The 11,574-nt window shown below is 44.9% G+C and overlaps 1 protein-coding gene across 1 annotated transcript; it reads right to left on the reverse strand.

The window, feature by feature from the left end:
- Window positions 1-4,497: 4,497 nt before the first annotated feature.
- GSTP1 (glutathione S-transferase pi 1) lies at window positions 4,498-11,572 on the reverse strand. Its single transcript, XM_079956870.1, has 7 exons — window positions 11,354-11,572; window positions 11,137-11,175; window positions 10,542-10,648; window positions 10,226-10,313; window positions 9,492-9,595; window positions 7,750-7,857; window positions 4,498-5,651 (listed from the first exon to the last, which is right to left on the reverse strand). The coding sequence occupies exons 1-7, from the start codon at window positions 11,535-11,537 to the stop codon at window positions 5,463-5,465; spliced, it is 819 nt and encodes a 272-aa protein (XP_079812996.1). The 5' UTR covers window positions 11,538-11,572; the 3' UTR covers window positions 4,498-5,462.
- Window positions 11,573-11,574: the final 2 nt, after the last annotated feature.

Here is an 11,574-nt window from a genome sequence, read left to right on the forward strand (position 1 = left end):
TTTGGCGTCGTTTGAGGCGACTCGGTCAGCCTTTTCAGCAGAAATGTAGAACTAAAAAAATGCTTCAAAAATAAATAAATAAAGGTATACAAAGATTCTGCCATAAGGAAAATTGCCAGCACTACATTTCTTTCTAAATTTAGTTCTGGTTTAGTATTATATTGCGCTTCCTGCATCTTTTGAAAAAGCCTGTTTACTAAGAAAAGTAGAATCACGAATTACAATGTTACAGCGGTTTTAGTGCTCTGAGTAGAGACATCGCACCACTTTTATTAAACTTGTTAGCAATCCTGTAGCATCCGGTACTAGACGAGGAACGTCTCTAACCACTGGCTGCTATGTCCCCTCTGCGGAAGTCGCGCGTTGGCCTCCAGAGTCACTTGCGGACTCACTGTTAAAACCGTGTTCATGGAAGACAATCTTCTAAGGTGCTACTGGACAAAAAAAAAAATTTACTCGGCTACGATGATCGCCAACGCAGCAGCAGCTACTTCCCTCGTCTTTCTAGTGGCGAATTCTGCCTCTCCAAGAGCTCCCCATAGTGTAATTTCTGGAATTTCAGGAATAGACTAAATATCTTTCTCTTCATTCCAGGATTTCCATCTGTGAAAGGTGCATTACACATTACATTTTAAAACACATTGGTTAAATGTTTTCAGCACACTGGTAAAAATAAATTTCTAAACATGACAAGCACAGGTATGGTTGTAGGGAGCTGGGATTGGACACACTTACTTGATATGTGGAAGAAAACCACACAATGTCTATGAAGCAGCTCTGGCTATGACCAACCACTGTTGCTATGCGTGTAAGCAACCATGGGGGAGGACATTGTCTTGTAAGGTGGCCTAGAAAACTCTTGAATAAATAAAACCAGACACCTCAAGAAGATTCACAAGCAACTGCACGCTAGAAGGTAAAAAAACTACAGAAAGACTACAGATGATTTTCAGATTATTTAGAATGATTTTGTTATATAATGATGGAAGAGCATGGCTATTGCCTTCAACATATTCAAGTCTATGGAGCAGTATTCTGGAGTGAACATCTTTTGGCAACTCTTTGCCTTTACATAATCAATGTTGTTCCAGGGAAGGGGGAGGGACTGCATTGGAAATATTATTTTCGGTATGTTTCCGTTCTTTTTCTTTTTGTACTTTTCCATTTTTTTATTTTTTTTAAAATATACAGTATACACACACACGGGACGCAGGTGGCGCTGTGGGTTAAAGCCTCAGCGCCTAGGACTTGCCGATCGAAAGGTCAGCGGTTCGAATCCCTGCGGCGGGGTGCGCTCCCGCTGCTCGGTCCCAGCGCCTGCCAACCTAGCAGTTCGAAATCACCTCCGGGTGCAAGTAGATAAATAGGGACCGCTTACCAGCGGGAAGGTAAACGGCGTTTCCGTGTGCGGCTCTGGCTCGCCAGAGCAGCGATGTCACGCTGGCCACGTGACCCGGAAGTGTCTCCGGACAGCGCTGGCCCTTGGCCTCTTAAGTGAGATGGGCGCACAACCCCAGAGTCTGTCAAGACTGGCCCGTACGGGCAGGGGTACCTTTACCTTTACCTTTTATACACACACACACACACACACACACACACACACACACACACCGTATTTATCGACCCATAGGACGCACCTAGTTTTTTTGGGGGGAAATAAAGGAAAAATTTTTTCCTTTATTTCCCCCCCAAAACCAGGTCAGGGAAACCAAACCAGGTCGGGGAACAGCGGTATGGCGGCGCTGCGCCTCCCTGCTGTCCCCCGAGCTTGTGGGGTTGGCCGATGTCTGCCCGGCGCACGGGGCGCTCTGCTTCAGGGTGCCCCGCGCACCAGGCGGCAGGCTGCTATCCGCAGCCTAGGGAGCCCTGCAGGAACTCCCGCAGGGCTCCCCAGGCTGCGGATGTCTGCCCAGCACGCGGGGCACTCTGCTTCAGGGCGCCCCGCGCGCTGGGCGGCAGGCTGCTATCCGCAGCCTAGGGAGCCTTGCGGGAACTCCCACGGGCTCCCCAGGCTTGCTGATAGCTTCCTGAAGCCTGGAGAGCGAGAGGGGTCAGTGTGCACCGACCCCTCTCGGTCTCCAAGCTTCAGCGAAAGCCTGTATTGCCCCATAGGACGCACACAGATTTCCCCTTCATTTTTTTGGGGGGGGGGGAATGTGCGTCATATAGGGTGAAAAATAAGGTATATATTAAAAGAAAAGGGGGGAGAAGGAAGTTCACAAGCAGGACACAAAAAGAGATAGGTAAATGATTAAGTATAGCCATCTCTTGATTTTTGCCATCAGTATCTGGTAATCAAAGGGGGACATCCTTTAAAACCTATAATAGCCTCCTGAACAAATTTAGTCTGTAATTTTTTGAGGCATCAAAACCCACTATAGCAATAAATCTGTTAAGAGCTCTTTATATGTCATTTGAAGAAGTATTTGCACATGTATTCCCAATGCAAATTTCATTGGATATCCCCAAGTTCATGTTTTGAGTGTTACAAATATTTTTTCTCAGTACTGTTCATAGTTTTGTATATATATTTATTTCATAAAATGTATACACCACTTGATTGTAAAAATAAAACCTCAAAGTTATTTACAAAGAGAAAAAATAGTAAAATTACTGGTAAAACAGTTAAAAACAACTACTTGAAACATTCAAAAAAATTGAAATCAGCAATAAACTAAAAACACACTAACATTCTGCATATCTGTGTGAATTTGTTCCCATTTCCCATCTCTAAGTTAGAAACTTTATAAAAAATCCTTCCAGTAGCACCTTAGAGACCAACTAAGTTTGTTATTGGTATGAGCTTTCGTGTGCATGCACACTTCTTCAGATACTTTAGAAACTTTAAAAAAAAAATTTCTCCATGGGAAAAATGTTCCACCAGCATCATTTTATTCACTCTTTTCTGTATCTTCTCATTCTTCATTAACTTCTACTTTCATAGGATGCACACAGAGCACGATTGCATGTACCAAATTTGGGGTACAACAAGCCAGTAATGCAGTACAGCGAGAAGCTTCTCCTTAGTGACAAGGGAATATCACAGAGCAACCTGGTTACCTCCAGATGTTTTGAGGCTACAGCACGCTGGCTGGGGCTGATAGGACACCAAATGGACACAGGCTAACAGGGAGAGAAGGAAGGGCTCCCAAGCTTTCTATTTCCTTCTATTCCCAAATGTCCTGGCTTTTGCCAGTTTACCTCATTTTCAAACAGCTGTTGCAGTTGTGCTGCCAGGAGGAAGATTACGCAGCTGATCTCTCTGATCCTGTTGATTCTTGGTCTGAGAAGAATGATCTCATTACACTGGAATGGGCTGCAGGGGGTCCCCTTGGTTAGCACAGAAGCAGGGAAAAGCTGCAAGATGCATTCCCAGCACTCATTTTAAAAAAGCAATGTAGACGTGCTCAATTAGGCAGTGTAAAGTGGTCATCTCAAGCAGCAGTTGTTAGGGGGAGACAACTGCAGCCCCCCCAGTTGATTCTCCAGAGTCCCCAACCACTCTCACCCTCTTTAGTCTAATCCTCCCCCCCCCCACCGTAACATTTGTTTATTACTGGGCAGGTGGTCCGCCTGTCTTATCTGCTTGCCCTCTTATGTTATAGACATGCTGTAGGCAAAGGCACCTGACCAAGACTACAGGCAGAGGGAGGCAGTTCACAACACCCTCCAGCAGACACTACATGTGCCCCTGCATTGCTCTGCTCACACAAGACATTGGTGCTACCGTTGCTGCACTGCAGTTATTCACTTGAGGATACAGTGGGCACAGCAGTTGCCAGGCAGCCCTGCAAGAAAATAGTGAAAAAGGGGTTGGAGGACTGAGCTGTGTGTATCATGGGGCCTGTCTTCACAAGTCAGCCTGTGGACTTCAGGTGGATAAAGCTGTCCCATTGCCAGAAACGAATTGAGATTCAACTGCCAAGTTCTATATGTGGAAGGTTGGGGGGAGGGGACACCATCTTGCCTTTCACCTCCAGCAGCAAAATGCATCGGGAAGAACAAGAGCATGTGACTCTGGATGACAGGTGTCACAGCAGCCTCTATGCAGCTTCAGAAGTTGAAAGGGAACTTTTCTGAGTTACAAATCTCTGCCTGGATGTCTCTACAGAAGGTTGAGAAACACACACAGCCATTGGGTGGATAACCATTTCAGAAGACTGGGAGAAAGCCTTCACATACCACGATAGCAATCATGACCCTGTGACTGTAATCCTGTACCTAACTCAACCTCTATCATTTATGGAAACAGAAAGTATTCCATGATCCAGAGATAAGAGTAGAAGAGCACCCTGAGCATTGGCAGACGTCTGGATCAAAGCAACCATCTTAACCCTCAATAAGTTAATGAGCTCACTTATCTTGCTTCAAGCCTCCTGGCTCAGCTTAGAGCAAATGGCAGCCTAGATGAGAAGATTACCCTAAGCACCCACCCCCTCCCTAAGCACAAGCCAGGGGGAAGTTTCCAGCAAAAGAGCACCATTTTGTATAACAGAATCTAATTTAATGCCATTTGTTTTATTCTTAAACTTCAGTGTACAAAATCATTACAATTCTCATTATAACTTATGCCATAGGCTAAGAAAGTGATGTGCTTAAGGCACTCCAGGGAGCTTCGTAATGGAACAGGGATTTGAATCACATTGGCCCAATGGGATCTTGCACCTGCTGTTTCCCCAGTATGATTCAGAGAACATCTAAACTGGTTGAGCAGTGAGCCATTTTACCAACTTGCTGTCACAAAATGCAGCGCAGGCTAAAATCTCTCAGCCTCAGGCATGGCAATATATGCACACACCTACAACTGAGGATCACATCCCATGCATCTGATGAAGTGAGATCTAGTTCACTAAAGCTTATGAGTCACTAAACTTTTTGCTGTAGAGGCCTATTATCGCTACCTGTCTGGAAACGACCAAGATCAAAAGGTGGGAAGTGGAGAGCTAGAGTGCATCAAAATGAGGTGGCAAATAATATATTATTATAACTTTTAAAGGGGTGAACAGAGCTATGGGACTCTGATTCTGATTCGGGGGAAAGCATGGGGGGGGGGAATAATCACACACAGCCTCCTTGATCTAAAAGCAGGAGCTCTTGCATTTACTTCTTTTTAACCACCTTGGCTATATTCACCCTTAGTTGTCTTGTGCTGCACTTCTGAAGCTTATGGCTTCACTATATATGCTACCCTGGGTTCATTCGGGAGGGGAAATGGGATATAAATTTAACAAATAACAATAGTAACTACAACAATTATAATAAGCCACTTGGCTCTAGCAAATTAATCACATCTCCTCTTGATTGCAGTGGGCTTCTGCTGAATTTAGTTACCATACTTTCCCTACCAAGCAAAGATGTGCAGAACTCTTTATTGAAACTCGCTTCATTAACATTAGTGTATACAAAACTACAAAGCACCCAGAGGTCACCAGAAAAGCTGCAACTTGGTGAAGGAATCCATTTCATTGCTTGCCATTCCCATTGATGGGGCGCTGCTTGTGGGCATCAGACTCCAAGAAAGCTTTGAGGAGCGGTCGGGCATTGAGCCGCTGCACATAGCTAGCCAGCAAGGGGAGAGAAGCCAGGCAGTCAGGGGCCAGGACCAAATGCACATTTAATAGATCAAGCAGATTGTAGTCAGCAAAGGAGATCTGGAGGAAGAAGAAAACAAAAGAGGCAGGTGTCCGTGGGTGAAAGAGAAAGGGCCAGTCAAATATAAAACACCATCATTCCTCAATACATTAGATGTAACTTAAGCAGGGGGAAGTTCACATGGTGTGGGTGTGTCACAGCATACTACAGTGGTATCTCGGGTTAAGTACTTAATTCATTCCGGAGGTCCGTTCTTAACCTGAAACTGTTCTTAACCTGAAGCACCACTTTAGCTAATGGGGCCTCCTGCTGCTGCCACGCTGCCGGAGCACGATTTCTGTTCTCATCCTGAAGCAAAGTTCTTAACCTGAAGCACTATTTCTGGGTTAGTGGAGTCTGTAACCTGAAGCATATGTAACCTGAAGCGTATGTAACCCAAGGTACCACTGTACAGTGGTTCCCCGCAAGACGAATGCCTCGCAAGACGGAAAACGAGCTAGACGAAAGGGTTTTCCATTTTGGAGGTGCTTCGCAAAACGAATTTCTTATGGGCTTGCTTCGCAAGACGAAAATGTCTTGCGAGTTCCTGCGGGTTTTTTCCCTTCCCCCCCCCTTTTCTAAGCCGCTAAGCCGCTTATCAGCTGATCTGCTAAGCTGCATAACAGCTGATCCGCTAAGCCGCTTATCAGCTGATCCGCTAAGCCGCTTATCAGCTGATCCGCTAAGCCGCTTATCAGCTGATCCGCTAAGCCGCTTATCAGCTGATCCGCTAAGCCGCTTATCAGCTGATCCGCTAAGCCGCTAATAGCGCTAATCTGCTAAGCCGCTAATGGGCTTGCTTCGCAAGACGAAAAAACCGCACGACGAAGAGGCTCACGGAACGGATTCTTTTCGTCTTGCGAGGCACCACTGTATAGTAAAACACACCAGAGCATGCATGTAAACTGAATACAAGACAAGCCACTGCAGGGATAATCTCTACCACATTTTTGGCTGCACACCTCCTAAAGCAGAGGCAGGATTTTGTGTGTGCAATAATTCTGTGGAATTGCAGGAAAGCACAGAAGTCAGAACTGGGTACAGAATCTCAGTTTTCTTTTAAACTGTTTTTAAAAGCAGTTCTGTCAAGTTTTGAACAGTGCGAATAGAGGTCCCAAACAACTGTTTTTCACTCCTATAATTTTGAAAATGTCCCATTTTTAATAGAAACATGAATTTTTTTTTTAAAAAAAGCCAATGTTCTAGTTCTTATGGCTATGGTGAGAGGCTTGGAAGCATAGAGGCAACAAGTAGCAAAATCTCAGTAGCCTGAGTGAGTGGTTACATAAGGTTCTGGTAACTAGGGATGTGGTTTCAGCGGCCTGAATTGATTTTTGCCCCTCCCTTGACACAACATGCATAATTTACATAGATCCCGGAATACATCATTTATTGGTCATAGAATGTGGATTTATGGGCTGAATCAGCATCAGCCCCTGGCACCTTTGGGCAACTACTAGGGCCCCAGTGCTCTTGCAGGGACCACTACAGAATATTGTTTTTCTCTGACCTGGCAAGAAAGCCCACTGGTCAAGGAGGTGGCCTAGTAGGGGGCACTTTACCCAGGGCTCTGGCAAACCTGCAGCCAGGCCTGCTGTTGAGTGACAAGACTTAATTTACAGCGCGGGGGGGGGGGTGAACTAGCCCATCCTTCACATGCCACATTGGACAGGTTGGGCAGGCTGGCCCATCTGTCAATCGCCTGATGTCACCTGAGTACACTCAAAATGTGCTCCCAATTCTTCCGTTGCACCCTTAGTTTTTATTTTTAAAAAATATATACCATGGACTAGGAACAGCTCTGGATGGAGGATTGAAAACAAAGTACAAGCTGATGAAGTAAAGAACTATAGCAAGCATAGGGATGCTTATCAGGATCATCCTCCTGACCAAATTGGCCATCTTGTCACTCACCTGTCATCACAATGATATCAGGTGCAATATGCTTTGAAGACCCGAAGACAGAACTACAAAGCACCTTGCAAGGTGCTAGTAAAACGAAGCCTCCCGCCCCTTCTTTCAGCAGGGGTTTCCATGAAAAATCTTTCCTGAGATGTGAAACACCCTATTGGACAAGACCAACCCACGACTGGATCTCCAGCAGGCAGATTGCCTTACCTGTTTGCCTACAATGAAGGTCTTCCCACCATCATTCTGAGCCAGAAGGTTCTCAAAAGGACGCAGCTCTCCCGGCAAGGCCTTAATATAGTCCGCTTTGCCCGCCTCCTGTCAAGGTACAATAATCAGATAGAGAAAAGCTTCGTTGCTTCTTCCATTCTGCTAGAAGAGAGCTCCGAGCCTGGCTGACACAACTCATTGCAGTGGAAGCAAGGAATCTGCATTTTCTTGGCTCCCAGCAGTGCTTTTTCCTTACAGCGGGAGTGGGGAATCTGTGGTCCTCCAGGGGTGTTTGACTCCAACTCCCCTCTGTCTCAGCTAGCACAGCCAATGATCAAGATGATGGGAGCTGAAACCCAACAACATGCATAGGGCTATGGGTTCCCCATCCTCCTCTTACAGGAAGCACATACAGCCATGCCCTCAGGCAAACCAGACACTACTCTCTCCCAACTTGTCCCTTTTATCAAGGACCATTTGCAACTTGGGAGTGATCTCATTTGAACTGAACACATTTGGATTATAGGCTTGGATGTTGGGGCTGCAAGCATCTAAGCCAAGGTGGGGAACCCCAGAAGTTGTCTGACTCCAATTCCCATCAACTAAACTGTTATGGCCAAAGGTCAGGGATTATGGGAGTTCTAGTCCAACAGGTTTTCCTCCCCTGATCAAGGACGTTCCGTCAATAAAACCCACATGTTTTAAGACATCTCTCAAAAAAAAATTTCCAAAAATGAAATTTTGAGGAGGAAAAAAAATAAAAGGAATTAAGTTAGGCAAAAAACATGTAAGGTAAGAGCATATGCGGATGACCTGATAATAACAACTGAAAACCCCAAAGAGAGTATCCCCACAGCAATAAAAATAATAAATGTATTTGGTAAGCAAGAAGGATTTAGATTAAATTACAAAAAACCTAATTTGTTGGCTAAGAACATGAGCCTAGAAGAGAAGAAAGATCTACAAGAAAGCACGGGTCTAGAGATTAAGAACAACATAAAATACTTAGGAGTTTGGTTATCTGCTAAATGCATAGACTTGTATCAAGAAAACTATATAAAAACATGGAATGAGATTAAGAAAAGCTTGGAAATCTGCAGCAAACTCCACCTCTCCCTTTGAGGTAGGAGATCGGCAGTTAAGATGAATGGTTTACCGAAAATCATTTTCTTATTTCAAACCATTCCCATTTAGAATATCTGCAAATGGCAAAAATGACAGGGAGAGTAAGAGGGTATTTGACGCAAAAAGTAAATCAAGAATGGATTATATTCAAGGAATATCTGAAAAATTAGTGACAGCAAAAACCTCCTGGCAGATCTTGAATGAGTCTTGCAATGTATAGATAATATATGTAAATTTAATGTTTCCATTTTATTTCTTTTTTCTTTTTCCAAAAGACTTAAGAAAATAATATAATAATATGATACTGTGTAAAATATTACAAGTGTAATTTAGTTTTTTTGAGAACAATTGTAAGTCTATTTTAGGTCTTTTTAAAATTTCTTGTATTTTTAATTTTTTTGCTGTATGGGATGGGATACAAATTGTAATATAGTTAGTATATTGTTGTATAATTTTGTGAAATATATTTAATAAAGACTGGGGTTTGCTTTTTTTAAAAAAAGACATCTCTCCATCACCCTACCTAGTTGACAGATATTTCAAGAGTCTATTAAGGGGACAGAGCTCTCAATTTCAGTGTATGGAAGCAAACTCAAACCCTCCCACACCCAACTCACATAGTTTTGATAGATGAGGCGGCCATATTTAAGACGCAGGTCCTCCACTCCATCATTCACCATGTCCAGCAGCGTCGCTTCACGGGCATCTTGACCATAGAGTCCTGAGCAGCAAAGAAAACGGGTCGGTGAGGGAATGTTCAAATTACTATCCAGACTCTCTCACAGGATAGTTGCACAGAGAGCAAGAGCTCTCATCTATCTGCTGCTTTCTTGAGGGGGGTATTTTAAAAAACAAAACTTAGTAACTACCAATTGTGCCCCATTCCCCCCCCCCCCAAATGCTGCCTTCAAGTAGTGAAGGATCTGGGCCCCAATGCAATTTTGACTTCCTGTTTTATATATTACCCATTGTCGATTGTCACTTAATATAGTTTTATGTTTTTGATTCTTGTTTCTTCCCTATTACTTTATGCTTTTATTTTTGTCAGAACTTATGGCTGGTATTACTCAGAAAAATACTTGTATCATTCAAATATTAAAGTGGTGTACAATTAATATACATCTAAATAAACACCCAAATCACAGGTGAACACAAATTAGTGCTATCTTCTGTTACCACCACTATCGCCATCTATTCACCTGCTGACCCACCCAAGAGGCAAATTTACAGACACGCATCTCCTCCATATGCATGCAGCTCTCCCTTGGAAAGGCAACCAGCACAGATTTGCCATAAACCCAGGTCCACACACTCCACTTCTACTTGCACCCCTGCCTATCACCAACCGCACCGTGATTCCTTGCCAAGTGGCGCAGGATCGCGTTGGACTGGTACAGAAGAAAGTCTCCATCCTGAAATCTAGGCAGCTGGCCAAAGACCTAGTGAGGAAGGGGAGGAAAGACAGAAAGGTTGGTGAGTGGATATCCCAAACCTATCTCTCGGTGAGAGAGGGGCCCGGTTGGCCTGTAGCTTCCAGTGTGTAGACAGAGGAGCAAAGGACCAGTGTGAAGGGCCTAGGAAAACCCATTTCTCACAAGAACAGGACTCACTGCCCACCCCCCAAAAAACCCCAAATCTTAGCTCCAGAGTTTACCACATATACTCACACAAGATTTCTTGAGGTCACCCTTGGTCCAAATCTCCATGGTTACCACATCCTCTTTCCACTCCTGCCCCTGATCTGCCAGCAACATCCTCATGGCCTCGCAGCGCCCTAGGAGAGGCAGAAACCCAAATCATCCGGTGTGAACACACAGGACACTGGTTCGTTAATTCTCACAAGGTGCCTGAGGTCTGCCCACTGTGCTTTAAGAAGCACCCGCCATCTTCTCTCTCATCCTGCCCCCTTCCAGAAAACCATTCCAAAGCGAAAAACCATGAGCTCCTCCATTGATTTCCTCGGGTCTGCAATCTTTCTCACCCCGTCTCAATCTAACAGAGAAAGCCCTCGCCTGCAAAACGTTTCTCTCCAGGTCAGAAGTGCAATCCCTTTCATTCCTGTGCAGTAAACCTCACGGAGGTCAAACAGGGCTGCTTTCGAGCAATCATAATAGGCGAAGATCCGGCTGTACTGTAAATGCATTATTCTGAGGTTGCCCCAACACTTTCTCTACTAAAGAGGGGTCCAAACCCATCATGATCATGGGTTGGGGGGGGGGCATGAATTCATCCAAGACTTTAGCTACGCGATTTTGCACTCACCGCGTACGGGGAAATAGGTGATCGTATATTTTCCAGGCACTAGAAAAAAGGATGAAGAAAAGACAAAGCAGATCAATTGGAGTGACACGCGCCCTTCCTTCTCTTCCCTCCGCCACCCACGCTAAACACGGCACTTTTATTCATTTTTTGCATGCTGGGGAGGGGGCTAACCGCGCGACCCTGACTACTGAAGCCCCACTTAAATCACTGGACTTACTCTCGGGTAAGTGGGAAGTAGGATCACGAAGCCTTAGCAGGTGTCGCCTTCTCGTGCCCCCAGCAGAAGCCCAGAGGAGGAGGAGGAGGATCCCGTCCCGCGTTGTACTCGCTGCCGGAAATTTCCGTGAGCCAAATACTGTACAGTAAAGCAGCTCGGCCTCCTCGGAAGAATGCTGAGTCATGCCGTAGCAGCAGCCCTTTCTTAAAGGGGCAGGAGCC

The sequence above is a fragment of the Podarcis cretensis genome (genome assembly GCF_951804945.1).
Source record: "Podarcis cretensis genome assembly, chromosome: 1".
NCBI lineage: Eukaryota > Metazoa > Chordata > Lepidosauria > Squamata > Lacertidae > Podarcis > Podarcis cretensis.